This window comes from Hyalella azteca, unplaced genomic scaffold, assembly GCF_000764305.2.
Source record: "Hyalella azteca isolate HAZT.00-mixed unplaced genomic scaffold, Hazt_2.0.2 contig3150, whole genome shotgun sequence".
Classification (NCBI taxonomy): domain Eukaryota; kingdom Metazoa; phylum Arthropoda; class Malacostraca; order Amphipoda; family Hyalellidae; genus Hyalella; species Hyalella azteca.
In genome coordinates, this window is record NW_025933402.1 from 251,620 (window position 1) to 268,496 (window position 16,877).

A 16,877-nucleotide genomic window follows, 5' to 3' on the forward strand; every position below is an offset into this window, starting at 1 on the left:
AATTGTACTGGGCATATTACTATAATCTTGAACTGAACACATGCGAAATCAGCTTGTGGACACGATCAAATGATGGGAGACTCAAATATATTATACCCTGAAATTTGCAAACAATTCACTGGGCATATTACTGTAATCTCAGACTGAACACAAGCGATATCTGCTTGTGAACACGATCAAACGATAGGAGACTCAAATATATTATACCTTCGAATTTGCAAAATTTTACTGGCCATATTACTATAATCTCAGACTGAACACAAACGAAATCTGCTTGTGAACACGATCAAACGATAGGAGACTTAAATATATTATATCATACAATTTGCAAAATTTTACTGGGCATATTACTATAAACTCAGACTGAACACAAGCGATATCTGCTTCTGAACACGATCTAACGATAGGAGACTTCAATATATTATACCTTCGAATTTGCAAAATTTTACTGGCCATATAACTATAATCTCAGACTGAACACAAACGATATCTACTTGTGAACACGATCAAACGATAGCAGACTTAAATATATTATACCTCAGAAAATACAAAAACTTACAGAGCATATAACTATAATCTTAAACTGAACACAAGCGATATCTGCTTCAGAACACGATCAAACGATAGAAGACTTCAATATCTTATACCTTAGAATTTGCAAAAATTTACTGGGCATATTACTATAATCTTGAACTGAACACATGCGACACCTGCTTGTGAACACGATCAAACGATAGGAGACTAAAATATATTATACCTTGAAATTTGCAAAAAATTCACTGGGCATATTACTATAATCTCATACTGAACACAAGCGATATCGGCTTGTGAACAGAATAAAACGTTAGAAGACTTATTAAACGTTAGGAAACTTGAATATATTATACCTTAGAATTTGCACAAAAATATTCAGGGCATATTACTATAAACTCAGACTGAACACAAGCGATATCTGCTTCTGAACACGATCAAACGATAGGAGACTTCAATATCTTATACCTTAGAATTTGCAAAAATTTACTGGGCATATTACTATAAACTCAGACTGAACACAAGCGAAATGTGTTCTGAACACAAGTTGGGTGTTCAGTCGGGTGACTGAAATCCCCGACAATCACCCGACAGATAATCGAATTTATAGAACGTAGTAATGAAGAATTACGATTAAACAGATGATTCATGGCTTTACAGAATTGAACGCTAACCTTGAAAGCCGTGGGAGGCACTTGCGTCTCTGACGCAGAGTCTGGCAAGAAGTCGAACATTTGCTCGACAAGTTGGGAATCGTCCACCGGCTCGTCTCGTCGTCTCTCGACATCGTGGACGAGCTGACGTTTCTTTTCTAGGAGCTCTCGCTCCTTCTGCGTCCTGAGAACTTCTTCTTGCTCCATTTGCACCATTCGCTCCTGCGAAAAAGCGGTAGTTTGAAGTTAAAAATGTGGCTTGCGACAAAAATTAAGGAACTAAAATGAAGAACGCTATTTTTGATCGTCAAGTGCGACGCCTTTTTCTTTCGTATTTTTCGTCCGAATCCGCACATAACGTAGTAGCATTGGGCTTAGTGAGCAACTCTTTAAAGAAACCGAACATAATTCATTCATTCTCAGAATTAATTCCTGATTGATCTAGCCTTATGACAGGCCTGGTCAACACAACTAGCAAAACATCAAATTCACTGTTTCCAGTAAAGTCGAAAATTATGCAAGAAAATTCATGTAAAACACTCACCCTGTACTGAATTTCAGCTATTTCTTTGGCTTTCTTTTTGTTCATTTGTTTCCTGAGCGCCTGTTCCTCCTCTTCCTTGAGTCTCGCGGCTTCTACGCGTTTCTTGAGTCGCCGGTACTGCCGGCGCGCGATCAGCCCGCGCACCTGCGCCTGTATTCTCGTCGCCGCCCACATGCGGTGCGCCACTTCACGACGTACCAGGAAGCCTCGACAGCGGGCCTGGGACGCAACATTTGCGTTACCAATTCGTATTAGTTTTTACTCGACAGTGCTACAGCTGAATTTCATTCCCCTTAAATACAATTTATCAAAATTTTAAACTTTCTCAATCACAAGGATAATTATAGCAGTTATATTTTTATGAATTGTTTATGTTCAGTGGCTTGTATTTTTTCTTTAATATATTCGCACAGCTGATTTGCACTTATTCTAGATGAATCACTTCTTCAATTTCCTGTCATATGTCCCCAGATAAATTCTCCTAACAAATCATGTTTTCTTCAATCGACTGTAAACGTCTCCCTAATAAAACAAGACATGGTCCAAAATATTATAGTGATGATAAATTGTGCTCGAAATTAGTGCAAGACCCTTAGAATTATTATTTTGTGTACATTATAATATAATAATTTTTCCTCGGACAATAAACTTGGTACTGGCAATAAATTACTTTCAAGTGACATCTGATCACAAAACGAACTAAAGTTCACTTTATGTTGTACACAGAAGCCACCATGCAATTGAAGCTACCTGCAGGGCGACGACGTGGCCGCGCAAGTGTCTGAAGCGATGAGACACAACCCGCGACCTGATGAGCGCCTGCAGGCGCATGTAGCCAACACGCATGTTCTTGTAGCGCCTCTTCTGCGCCCAGGCTCGCCAGTTCTTCTGGATTATTATGACACTCTCACGCATTTTCTTGTACCTGTCAAACATAAAAGTATTTATTTTAAAGATATTTGCATAAAATATGGTTACGAACAAAATGTATGAAACGGGAGCGGGAGAGATTGTGCACTAGGTTGAGGAAATATTTTAATAAATATAATTTTCCACCAAACAAGAATTTTGATACTGGGGATAAGTGGTTCTTACTAGAATTCAAAATCTGTCCAGAACATAAAGATGTGATGAGGCTGCAAGTTTGCATTATAACGAAATTTTCTGTTGGGGATCGAAAACAATGAAAATCCGTGATGTAACTTCATCTGTAAGGTAAATCGTATTATTTTCTCATGAATAAATTCTTTTGGCTATAACTTATTTATTAAGTTCAAAAGCGTTAAAAAATGAGGAATAGGTTCCTCTTAAAAACTGACCTCCTCCTGTAGTACCAGCCTCGAACACATCGCTGCAGGATGGTAATCTTCCTCGTCAGGACTCTGTCCCTCTCCTGCTCCAGGAACAGATCGTGGGCATCCTTCAGGAAAACTTTAGTGTGGCCCAACTGATAGTCCGACTTTCCCAGCACCTCCCGGCAAATTTTTGTGGTCGCAGCAAAACAGTCAACCTGATTATTGTATTAAAATAGATAAGCTTGAATACAAAGATCGTCACAAGTTTTGCAATATTAGGGGAAACGCAGTCAACCTGAGGGTTCAATAATAGCTAGCTCGATATATAATAGAATAGAAGTGTCGGCACTGAAAAATAGGCCCATGGCCTGTTGTAAAATAAATCCTTAATTATTGGCTCTAATGATCAAAATCTATGAATTAATACCATGAAATTAAAGGTCAACGCAAATTACTCTGTGAGCGGGCGGGCATCCGTGGATGAGGAACCTGTAGCGCTCGACGAACTCCCTGAAGGTGTGGCGGATGGGGTAGCCCGCCCTGCGGATCCTGATGGTCTCCATCATGCCGGAGTAACGCAGCTGGCGGCAGCACAGCTCGCGGTCGAACAACTGAGATGAAACAGCAAAGTTACGAATCTCATTGTGAGATTCGATGACTGATACGACAAAAATCGAAGTACGCAAGATTATTGAAGAGAATGTGGACGGCTAATTTTGGCAAGTAAAAGGATCGAAGGAATAGTATCATGATTGAAGAATTGCTACTTGAATGGAAGATACAGCGTAACTTAATGTGTTCTTAAACGACTTTGGCTGGTAAGAAACTGAAAAAATATAACTCAGTACTCACTGCAGTGAGTGACAGCTAGAGAGCGCATTTTCTCGTCGACGAAAACGTGAAGTTACGGATGGACAGACAGACGGACGGAAAGACAGACGGACGGACATTCGAGCACAATAGTGAATTTTTTCCATGAATGAGAAAATGCGCTAAAAATATATCTTTGCATTTATCGAGATTTACAAACAGATTTGGCGATATAAATCGTTGCGGGAAAACCGTAAAAGAAGTTATATTGCTAATTTAAAATTTTATAAGCATGGATTTTAGATAAATAGGACATGGCAGATTATACGAGAAAAACTAAACGGAAGAAAACGCACAGTAAACGGAAGTAAAAGTAATGCAGATCATGAGGAGTGTGCTCACCATGGGCTTCTTGTACTCGTTGGGCTTGATACAGCGGATGAAGAAGGGCTGGCAGTTGGACAAGGTCTTCATGAGGGCGTCTAGAGACTTTTTGAACTGAGCCGACAACGTAGGAGCTCGCTTCCTCGTCTCTGAACCCATGCCTGTTAAAGCAAACCCATTAAATGTATTCCAATTTCATCACCTAATAAAATTTTTCCGAGTCTAACTTAGTAATATCAAATAACTTGGTAAATGGTAGCTAAAAAACGCAAATGAAGCTCTTTTCATTCTCTACCAATTTCAACGAAATCGATGGACCTGCGGAAGATCAAAACGCAAGAATTATTCACTGTGAAAGACTCACTGATGTCATCGATGAATAAATGCTGGAGAAATTTGTTGCTCGTGTTGTGGATTAGCTGCAGCAAGTCGGCGCTGAACGTGTCACGGTTCTTCTCTAGGAAACCTTTTTTAAAAACAAACGGTAAAACAGAAGCATTCGATCTTCCAGAAAATATATCTAAATCACACTAAAGTAAATATCGTAAAATATTCTACTACTACTATTTTAATAGATAGAAATTTGATGGGCGGATTAGGAGATTAAGGGTACGGATTGCAGACGGTAGGGATTAAATCTCACCTCTGGTATCGTAGAACACAACCCCGGCAAAATGATTGATGCCGAAGGAGTGATTCAAGTCAGACTTTGGTTTCAGGTATTGCTTGTTCCAGCCTTGCTGCTTGTGCAGCTTCAGCAACATCGTGTGATCAGTTCCCTGTTCATGAGATACAATTTACATACCGTAATGAGTGTAGTAAAACACATTTCTGGAACCTCCTATATTTTCATATTTATAGCATAAATTTCAAAATATATCAACAATTTGAACCAAGAGAAAGATTGTTAAAGAATATAGAAAGAATAGAGAAAGAAAGATTGGTAAAGAATAGAGAAAGAAATATTGTTAAAGATCAAATAGCGAAAGAATAGAGAAAGAAAGATTGTAATAGATATTACATGTAATATTACCTTGGGGAACTTTGATTCTTCGTCTATGAGAGCCATGATATTGAGCTGCTTGATGGCGATCATGTCGAGAGTGTCTTGGTTGTCGACAAACTCGATGTGCTGCCAGTTGATGTTCTCCGCGTTGTACTCCTCCTGCTCCAGCTTGAAGATGTGCTGCACGAAGAACTGCTGCAAGTTCTCGTTTGCGTAGTTGATGCAGAACTGTTCAAAACTGAAAAACCAGGAATTATTATGATTATTTTTATAACATTCTATAAAAAGTCAATCAATCTGGCGTAAAACATTTTATGGACTTTAAAACTTTCACTGTTAAAACATTTAAAACTTTCAATCATAACGGAGGTATTCGCATTGTAAAAACCGAATCGGGGCTCGTTTCTGGTCACAGGAATTGTTCCAAACACACCTGTTTATTTTGAAGTTTTCAAAGCCAAAGATGTCGAGAATACCAATTGACGTCCTAGTCTGAGAATGAGGTTTATAAATTGCGGCGTTGACTTTAGTGACGATCCAAATGAAGAGTCGTCCGTAGATACCTTTGACGAACGCATCTCTTACGTCCATCGCATGGCGATGGCTCAGAGTGGAGACCTGACAGAAATGTAGGAAATACGCTGTTCTACAATTTACTTCCTAGCATTCATTTTCGTCACATTTGAGTGAGCATTGCGAATTATCCAATAAACGATTATATAAACAGAAAGGTTTAATCATAATTTATTTTTGAGAAAAGATCTATGAAACAGAGCATATACAAAAAATACACAAATGAAATATCAAACGTAATCTTAGTTAATTACCCAAGTAACAAACTTTTTTTAAAAGCTCAACCTCAGATCACTACCCATGCACCTGGCACAGACGAATGTGAAATATCTTATAATTAAAAATGTAAATGCAGCACAGAGCGTGAACTCACGACAGTCTCGCCCTGAGCGAAGATGGTCTTCAGTGTGAGGGCCTCCTTCAGGTTACGGGAGTCCAAACCGAGGAATTTGGCGACTCGGATCAGGGATGTCATGTCTGGCACTTCCGTCGCGTCCAGGTTGTCTGCGAAGAAACATTTTAAAAAATCAACCGTATTTCCATGGAACTAAAATAGTTTACTTTCATAGCGAATGTTCACATTTTGACCTTGACGATTTTATTTATTAAATTCGTTTGGCTTAGACGAAGAATTTAGGCGATTAGTATAATGAGGTAAACTGTAAAATTGTACATTTGTAATCAAAGAGCATGACAAATGCCTTTGCTATTTACAAATTGACTCCTATTTTTAACAAGCTTCATAATTATTACGACTAAGCAGACTAAAAAATGTCCAGGTGCATCTGTCTAACTGAAAACATAAAATATTTCCGATTTAAGGACTTGACATTAAACATCAATTAATATAAATGATAGTTTTTGCATTTCTCAAAGGTCCAAGACAAATTTGGACTTTTAATTTATTCTAAACAGAACTTCTGGCAGTTTAAATGAATAATTTGCAATGACAGCATTATTTGGATTAAAAGAACGCAAATGACTGACCACAAGCATAGAATTGCTCATTCAGATCCCGATCTGTCAAAACTCACCGACAACCTTGCCCCTGAATTTGATGTTGCCCATGTGGAGGATAGACGCGAGCAGCTTAAGGATCTCCCAGACTTCAGAGTCGCTGAACATGAGGACCTTCATGGCAGATCTGATGTCGGCGAACTCCCTGGCATCGTCACGGCCGTCGCACGTGATGCTTCCGCCCTGAATAGGCGCACATAGGCACATTATTCTCGGATTGCCTCGAACATTAACCGATAGTTTAATATGTTAAATTGTATAATAATTATTATGATTCAGAAATTATTATGAATCGATCGTTTTTGAATTAGCTGCGGTTATTTTGAATTGATATTCATGTATGTCCAAGTCGTGCTTGAGCAGAGCGCACCGCGCAATCCTTTCCAACGAAGAAATCATCACAAATTCAAGTTGGTGAATGGACAGCACGACTGCGTCCAGCCCGCACTCTCTTCATGCTGTCAAAATTAGCGTAGTGACTACAGACGACGAAATTTATTACACTGTTCGAGAAACATATCTAATTTCATGAAGTTTGTTTTTGTTTTCAAACTAAATATTGTTTTCTCACAGCTTTTGGGCAATGTTGGCATCAAGCACCCAACACACAACACCGTGGCAATAATTCAATTCCACAAAGTGTAAGGAAATTGCACTTCTTTCCCACATTAATACGGAGAGTGCATCCGAGAAGAAGTCTTAACATTCTTGGCAACACACAGATGAATCTAGAAGTCAGCTGCAAAAGATACGCCGTTTATCTCAAAACATTACCGCATACATCAAAATATTACATCATACGCACAAAATGGCCCAATTAACTAATTTTATGCTCACCCCAGTCAAGTAGCTGTAGTTGGAAGCATCTGAAAGTTCCAGTTTCTGTCTTTCCTCCCTCGTCATGCCGGCAAGCATGCAGTAGAAGATGTGATAGTTTCTTTCATCAGAACCTTGGGACACAAGTCGGGACTTCTCAAGAAGGTATTGTTCTATTCTAGCGCCTTCTATTACACCTTCTTTCGAGAAGTGGATGTCGACGTACTTGCCAAATCTTGAAGAGTTGTCGTTTCGGATGGTCTTGGCGTTACCAAAAGCTGAATAGAAGAAGAAATTCATTAATTAATAATTTTGTGTACAATTCGTTCATTTTTGCTCACCCTAGGTAATTTGAGCAATGCAGCATTATTCAAAACTTTCTGCGTCCATCATATCAAGAAATACATGAAATGTCAATAATATTCAAGTAATTATAAGATGAACCAAAATACTCGCCTTCCAGAATAGGATTCGCTTCTAAAATTTGTTGTTCAATCCAAGAGTGTTTGCCGGAAATGGCGGCGAGGTATTGTAGGATGAGCTTCGTGCTCTCAGTCTTGCCGGCTCCAGACTCACCACTGGAAAAGTTGCCAAAAAACTCAATTGTTAATGTAGCACAAGAATCGAATTTATTGCTACGGAATACTTAATGAGCTTTGGACTACAAGACACCAAATACAAAACAATTGGTTGCTGCCTAGAAGAAAAAATGTAACAAAAATCGAAGTCAGTCAAATGCAAAGATTTATCGTCTTCTAGATATCCGAAAGCGACATTCTGCAGGCATTCCCTGACTCTCATTCAAATTACTATTGGACTCGAAGAATGAGTAAACGGAATATTTTACCTGATAACGATGCATTGGTCTTGTCTGAATCTCTTCATGTTGTTGTAGCAGCTGTCGCCAATTGCAAAGATGTGTGGCGGGAGCTCTCCGATCTTCTTGCCCCTGTACAGCTTGATTTGCTCGACGGTGTAAATTGGCAGAATTTGGTATGGGTTGACTGCAACCAAAATCGAGCCCGTGTAGGTCTGGAAAAATTTACGCACGCCTTACGAGTCTGAAGTTATGCATGAAATGCATGATGATCATATTCGTAATATGACACGTGGATGAATTTTTTGTTGAATACGACAAGCAAGCTATGAAGGCTGCCCACCTGTAGCGGACATGATTCACGTATGTCAATTGTCCATGTGTCTAATGAGCAGGTTATGAAGGATGCTAGTCTCGTGCCGTTTCCACCATTCCAAAGAATAACTCACATATATGAGGTTTTCGTTGTATCTGATGAGCAGGTTGTGCAGGATGTACACCTCATAAGAACCCTTAACATGACTCACATATATGAGGTTTTCGTTGTATCTGATGAGTAAGTTATGCAGGATGTGCGCCTCATAAGAACCCTTAACATGACTCACATATATGAGGTTTTCGTTGTATCTGATGAGCAGGTTATGCAGGATGTACGCCTCATAAGAACCCTTAACATGACTCACATATATGAGGTTTTCGTTGTATCTGATGAGCAAGTTACGCAAGATGCCAGCCTCGTGCAGGTCGCCCAGGCTGATCATGTCCTCGACGCCCTGAACAGACGTCGGGTGCATCGCCTTGATGCGACGCTCCGGCGTAAGCCATAACTCCTGAAATAAAACACGAAGCGCAAAATTGTTGTTTTTTCTTAGTTCTAAAAATATTAATTACATATCTACTTATTAATGATGGATGCATATGGATTTTTTAATATAGCTTCGTCGAGCTATATCATAGCCGAGTATATATGTGCACACTTCGTTTCATTAAAATGGCTACAAAATATTCATCTAAACAAAGAATTTTTAAATTTATTAATTTTTATTTTATTTTAAAGTTTTGTGCAACTCAAGACTCACATTATCATCGTCATCCTTGACTTGTATTCTGCGTCCTTCGGCGCTGACGACGCGAGCTCCGATGGCCACGTCGAACTCCCGGCGAGAGGTGGGCTCGATCCAGATGTAGTCTCCCTGCGCACAAACGCATCAGTCATAACAAAGCTTGTGTGCGAAGATTTTATGTGTCCTCTTGATAAACATTTTCGAAAGAAATCCGACCTGCCTTACTGAGTACTCGTGTCATCTTAGTAAATCAGTACCCAGTTTAAAATCCCAGATCTTCGTATTCGTGTCATTCATGTCGCGTAACAATTCCCCGCCGTTCACGTAATCGCTTACATGCAAAAATTTGGTATGCAGCTACAAACCCGGCTTTTTTGAGCAATTTTTATGTGCATATTTGGGCTTCAAGGTGCGTTACTTCAATGAATTTTTCCTTGGCTGAAACCATTTTTCAGAGGCACAAACGCGAGTCGATTAAATTCTTAAGAAATACCACGAGCAATAAATTTATTTGGTGTGATCACCTCTTAATAGATAGTCGTAGAAAGTTTTTGATGCATCGGTCAATCTACATTTGATTGAATGGGGAAATAAGGTTTAAAGCGCGGACCAAATCAGCAATCGTTCGTACTGTAAATTATTTAATTTGAGGAATACAAAATTTTTTAAATGCTTCCAGAACAAAAAATGTATCAGCTGATGTGTGTCTTAGGGGTTTCTATAACGACGCGAATGGTAAAGCTAATAAATCATAAACGCTCATTATGCATAGACTTACAATCGACGCGAATTCATCTTGTGGATATATATTTTCCTTCATGTTCTTTTCACACTTCAACTGTCAAACTTCATTATGTTAATTTGGAAATCAACGCGTTTCCCAACCGAGTCATGGGACCAAACCAAATATTTGATTTATAATTATCGGGATTAATCCTGGCGCTCTAAGCGATTAAAGCAATTCCTAACGAGCACCATGCAGGAGGGACAAATGAACTAGGGTCAGGGGCGATGTAACAGCAACAGCAAATAGAGATAACACTCACAGCGTGATCCCGTATCTTATTCGACGGCAATTTTTTTCCGATAAAGAGATAAATTTGTTAACAATGGTTTTGATCTGTGATTATTCGCATACAGCCAGCGAATATATATTTGGTGCAGACCCTGCTGACAAGCAAAGACTGATTTCATATGTATATGTGCATTTAACGTGAAGCTACCTATTCGAATTTCAAGTTTCATTTTAAGATTACAATTTTCAAATTTTACATAATTTCAATCAGAAAACGACTAGTCAACGGCCAAAATATCGGCAGAAACCATGGTAAACCTTTATTTTCTGATGAAAGACCAAAGATTAAAACTACAGAATGAACCGGAAATAGTTTTTGGAACTAAACAATAATTCCAGCAGGTAAGAAACGCACCGCGGTGGCCGTGATAAACTCAACGCTCTTGCCATCCGAGTGTCGATTATCTCTCCAGTTACCGTCGTGTACTCCTGCCTCTGGGTCCACAACAAGAACCCTGGAGTCAGACGCTGCAGTGAAGTACCTGAAGGCTTTATTCTTCTTTAGCTCCTCAGTCTCATAAATATTACACAGCGCGCTTACGCTCGCTCGTTCTCGAATGCTCGAATAATGAGGCATCGCTAGTTCTACTGTCAACGATTCTCCTTAATTTTCATACTAAAGCGTTGCTCTTCATCAGCACAGCTGTCCAGAATTTTTAATGACGTTGAAATATTTGATTCACTAACAATAAATCTTAAGTCATGACCAAAATCGTTCACTTTGAAAACACTGCATGAGATTATAATGGCACGTCTTCCTTACTTCGCGGCTCCAATTTTGGACATATATAATTTGTTACTTGCTATATTCCTATGTAATTCACTAGAACACACTCATCTGAACATGTCAACAATCGACATAGTAAAAGCACTAAATAACCCACGATAACAAACCGATCAATTTTTGCGAGCACATATGAAAACACATACAACCAATTTTCGTTATGCACATCGAGACATGAATTTATTTTGAATTTGTAGCTAAACATCACGGAATTTTCTAACACAAGTTAACTGGAGGCAGCTTCCTAAGTCCATTGTTTAGAAGTCGCGTTATAGCGAGGTATGCCATGGGATAAAGTCAAGGCTTGCGATGCAGCTCAAGGACCGTTCACGTGACTGGGCATGCGAGCGACCACCAAACAACTTCTTCAGCATATATTGCCCTGAATACGTGGAAACCAAGTGAAGCTCACATATTACGAGTTAATTTTCACATTAACGATGAAGATGGTCTCCCGATTGTTATCAGTGAACAAGTGGTGAATATTGTGAGAATTTTCATCTGTATTAAATTATTTATATATTTGCATTTACTGTATAGCAATCAAATAAATACTAATGATTGTTTCTCCCTTTAACCTATTAATTATAAATTAAATCACCAGCATTGAACCATGATTACAAATGGAAACGAACTCGTACCCTAAACGAAGTAGGTGCGACAGGATTCATGAGTGAATTCATCATTAATTCACCACACGAACCAAAAACTCGAATCGAATCATATTCCCGAAGCAGCCAGATAATAGTATTAGGAAAGTTATGGGCGTATGTGTTGCGGAATTTATAGCTCACTTCTAAGCCATGTTATATTTTAGTTTCAAACTAGCAGCTAGTGTCCGTTTTTGCTACGTGTACGATCAATATCTGAGCTCGACGCTGCGTCTACTGCAGCAAAACAGAGGTAGATCGCGTGATCAAGAATCAACCCTACAGAATTACCCCTACAACTGATCCACGCGCAGATTCCGGGCGGTCACGAACATTAAGGGCCAATTCTTGCACATTAGATGAAAAAGACAAAACTTTTCAAAAAAATTTCTATAACTATACGCTCGAAAGGTTTGATAACACAGTGTCTGCATATAGAGTCGTATAAGAAAGGTGTTAGGATACTCGGAAAGGTGAATCCTCTCATTACCGAGAGGATACTTGGAACATAATGTCAAAGAGAAAAACTATGTTTAATCTCTTCATACAAACTCTGAGCTACCAGCTGCAGACAGGAACAAAAGCCATCTATGATTGGGTCACACAGGTTAACAAAGAGAAACAAAGAGTGAACGCAGCTATCGACATGAACCGTATCTCCTAAATATTTAGTAGCTTCCTGTGCTGACAGGAAGGACATCTATCAATTGCACGACAAAAGGAAGAGGAAGCAAAATGTTTCAAGACAGTTATTAACACGATAAAAAGAGAAAATATATAGGATTTCTTAGAAAAAGTCGAGACATTAGGCAGCTATCGGACAATCCTAATAAGTCTATCATCGCTGCTTTGAAAATAGTTCGAAACACTCACTCACTTGAAGTCCTCAATTTTTAAAACTATAATAACACACTCGAATAGTTAACAATCTGCAATATTTATTAATTGAAAACTGATCCGCGAACGATGTTGGACATCGGTACTAATTTAATAATAAAATTATTCAATCACGAGATCTGCACAAAACCTGATAATAACAGTTACACAAGACCAAGTTTTCAGTCATTTACGTGCTGGCCTAGTTTCACCGCAGCTTTTCCAATAAAGCAGAGTTTTATACAACATTGTTCTACAGGATATAGTGCGTACACAATTCTTTTGAACAATTTATGCGCCTGAAAGTAGCTGATATTACACATATCGTGTTTTCAGTGATGATTACTTCGCACCAGGTCCGACAAGACCTACCATGACGACGGCGCTACTATGACTACCTCAGGGCCCGGTGGGTGTAGCCGGGAAGCTTCACGTCGCCCTCTCGAGCATCCGGTCACCTGCGAGCTACGCTAGGACAGATACTTTCACGCTCAAGGCCTCTTAGATAATCATTTTATTTTTACGCAATAATTTTATTTTATAACCTTTTCGAAAATTATGGGTAGGTAATTTCTAAGTTTGACCAAAGACAAGCTTCGGCGTCATAATGAAAAGTTCTGTTCACCTTCATGCTCATCGCTGAATTGTTTCATCGATTGCATAATACATTTATACACTTCATTTTCGATGCAAAGAAGTTATCGTAAATGCATTACTAAATTTCTGTTCGTGAGTTGAAGTCGTGGCGTTTTCCACAGTATTTCGTAATTGGTTATTTATTGAGCTTCTCGATGAAGTATTAATAATCAGGCGTAAAATTTGCAAAGTCTGTTCAAAAACATTTTACGTCTTTTGGTGCGGGGAATGGAGGATTAATACAGCCTGCTTCCTGATGCAATGCATGAATGTTTAAGGCCATTCAACATAATATTTTTTATTTCATTGTAAATTATTCTTCATTATTATGCTGTGAGAAGATAAGATTCTACAGACTTCTGCAAAAATTACCCAAAAGATAACGAATTCCCTAAAAATTTTTCATATCAAGTTTGCAGACCCTCTGCAGATGGCAGAAATTTGACTTTTCTTGATAAAATTCTCAATTAATTTTATTCAGTACAAACTCGGGCAAATCTTTCATAGTTGAACGGACGAACACTAATTTTATTGTCGCAATAGTTTTAATATTTTGTTAAGAAATTTATTACAGTAGTATAACTTTGAATCATGATCACCATTCCCAGCTCATCACGTCTGAGACGAGGCGTCGTGCACAGATGTAATCATGAGATTACGCTATATAGTCTGTTTTTCCAAAAAAAAAAAAAAATTCAGCATCATTCACGAAGCATATGGAAATAATTATAAAAAAAAACTTGTATTTGTTAAATATATGTGAATATTTCAACTTCAAATTGAAAATTACAGAACTGAAACAAATACTTGCTGCAGAGATTGGGGCCGCCTATTAATTAGTATTCTGATGTAATTCGACCGAGACGTGCGTTGGGCAGGACAGTTGCTCAAGTAGCTAAGCAAAATGTTGCCTAAGTAGCTAAGCAAAATAGCTCCGTAAATAGTGCCAAAAGCTTGCTAAAAGTGAAAGATGGCTGTGAAGATCAACCTGGTGCAAGCTAGAAAACTAAACAAAATATTTTGTTATTGATGATGGACATTTTGCGCAAAATATCGCACCATCTTCGGAAAAAAAATAAAATTTTGGTCAATATGACGGAGCAAAAACAAAACTGCTAATGAAATTAATTGTTGTTTTACCATTTATCCAGGAAAATATGAGCACACATGTAGCGGCTCGCCGGCACTAAAATAGCTTTTCCATAACCTATACAATGCATATGCACACACTAACTAAAAAATCCTTAATTTATTCGCAGAGGCGCAAAAACGTAATGCGCTCATCAGTGCAATAAGCACCTCATAATTGTGAGCGGTTTTTACGGCAGCGCTGCGTAACAACAACAAACAAGCGGCCGTGCGAGCGCGAGTTGCGGAGATCACGAACGCTGTACGCAACCATCGGAAGTGGGCGGGGCTCTGAACCTTCAAATGTGATTATACATTAGAGCCATCACTGGCTAACTGCACGACCGAAACTAGAATGACTACGCGCAAAAATTATGGTTTCACGCGGAAAAATTAGTAGTATACTGTCTAAAAATGGTTTCACGCGTAAAAATTAGTAGTATACTGTCTAAAAATGATTTCACGCGTAAAAATTAGTAATAAACTGTCTATTATTACCGAAATTAATTTTAAAACTTTTTATTAATCACTTTTGTATCAGTGCGTGTTGCAAGACAAACAATGTTCGCTTGAAGTGAATGTTTTGTTAGTAACTACATAAATTAAATTCCCGTTAGCAAATGAACTATACGTAAATTCTAACTGACTCAGCTCATGTCGACACGGCTCAAATGAGGCTAAAGGATCGAAAGTTTTCGGGTTAATCGTACATTCGGATTCGCGTTCATTGACAAGTAAAAATCGCTACATTATGGCCGAAAATCGTGATTATTTATAATTATCCGATCACCGGCAGCGCCCGAATCTGTTTAAAGGTGGTTGATAATACGCCCGCTGGATCTCGACAAGTTGTGGTCAACCGAGCATAGCCCGTAGCACAACAAGGAGCGATAGCAAATAGTTGAGAATACAACAGGTTTAGTCTGGTTTAAATGTGATCATTAGAGTGTTAAGCTATTTGCATAACTTCAGGAGAAGGCGAGTTGGACTAGCACAACCGGTTTAAGCGGCGATCACTATATCGACTTGCGTGAAAACGATGTCAGATGAAAGCGATTAGTTAAGTGAAATTATTCAGTTAAAGGTATAAATTGAATGAAAATAATTTACATTAAATCATACCAGGGTTTTCAGTTTTCTTGGTAATTTAAAAGTCACGGACGAATAATATGAAGGGTTATTTCCTTATTCCTAAATAAATCCCTTCACAACATGAGGAAATCAGATAATTAATCAGATTAGATAAATAATAGATGTTATCAGTTAATTTGCATTACAAGGAGGGGACCTTCAATGAACGCCTGATCTAGAATTTCTAAATTATGTTGAGCGAGTCAAATCACGTAACGTCAACGATCAGAAAGTTTGAAAATCGAAGCCAGACTACGAACTGAATTAATTAGAAAACTTGAGGATACTTCTAATTCAGGCACCGAAATTTATCGTGAGTTTCGACATAATTAATTTTCCATATTTTACCGACACTTTGCCGACCATTATTGTTGGACATCCAAATTGTAAAAGCAATTATTACAATGAGTAATACATCTAAATTACTCGGTTAGGTAAATAAATCTGAAGCTTTACTCACCCTGGTGACGATAACCATGATGGCGACGAGGCAGGAAGATCAGGGACAGCGATGCGTAGGTAAGTGGGACCTGAAAAACAAGTAGCTTCTATAAAGCAATTCCACGTGATTTGTGATTGAATTTGAATGGCAATGATATAAAAGTGAGTTAAATCATCTGTAGCCTATAGGCAGCTTTATAGCCTATAGGCAGAGCTGGGCAGCGCTACTTTGAAATGTAGCACCGCTACCGCTACATGCTCTAAATGCAGCGGGCGGTACCGTTCCCGCTACACCCACTAGATTGTAGCGAGCGCTATCGCTACTGCTACAGTAAAATGTAGCGCCGCTACATTAGCCGCAACAATGGCCAAAATAATTGGAAATCTCTAAATATTTATTGTTCTGCTATTGGGATTTACTCATAAACTTTTAATGATATTAAAACATTTTCAAAACATATCAATGCAACTTTATTGCAATTAACCTAACCGAACTAGTACGGGTTAGATACAGTAAATAAAAGTTACAGTTATTTTTATGTTTTACCTTCCCTACATGGTTGTCTACTTTAATCTACCAATCTCAAAAATTATCCACATATACATATAAAAAATCAGTCATTTATTTGTATATACAGTGTGACCC

The 16,877-nt window shown here is 38.4% G+C and overlaps 1 protein-coding gene across 1 annotated transcript; it reads right to left on the reverse strand.

Annotated features, from left to right (window-relative positions):
• Positions 1-680: 680 nt before the first annotated feature.
• LOC108672155 (myosin-VIIa) lies at positions 681-11,357 on the reverse strand. The gene is made up of 19 exons (XM_047879477.1): positions 10,941-11,357; positions 9,526-9,639; positions 9,130-9,276; positions 8,477-8,661; positions 8,086-8,207; positions 7,651-7,907; positions 6,831-6,996; positions 6,170-6,300; positions 5,657-5,841; positions 5,251-5,461; positions 4,861-4,996; positions 4,582-4,683; positions 4,236-4,378; positions 3,479-3,634; positions 3,048-3,238; positions 2,479-2,653; positions 1,729-1,947; positions 1,206-1,406; positions 681-710 (listed from the first exon to the last, which is right to left on the reverse strand). Exons 1-19 carry the CDS (start codon positions 11,160-11,162, stop codon positions 681-683), a joined length of 3,093 nt encoding a protein of 1,030 aa, XP_047735433.1. The 5' UTR covers positions 11,163-11,357.
• Between the last annotated feature and the right edge of the window lie 5,520 nt (positions 11,358-16,877).

Coding starts and splice junctions, on each gene's coding strand:
- LOC108672155 (XM_047879477.1), bottom strand. CDS start 11,162: ATGCCTCATTATTCGAGCATTCGAGAACGAGCGAGCGTAAGCGCGCTG. Junction 6,997..7,650: donor ACTACAGCTACTTGACTGGG/GTGAGCATAAAA, acceptor GCGCCTATTCAG/GGCGGAAGCATCACGTGCGA. Junction 4,379..4,581: donor TTTATTCATCGATGACATCA/GTGAGTCTTTCA, acceptor TTGCTTTAACAG/GCATGGGTTCAGAGACGAGG.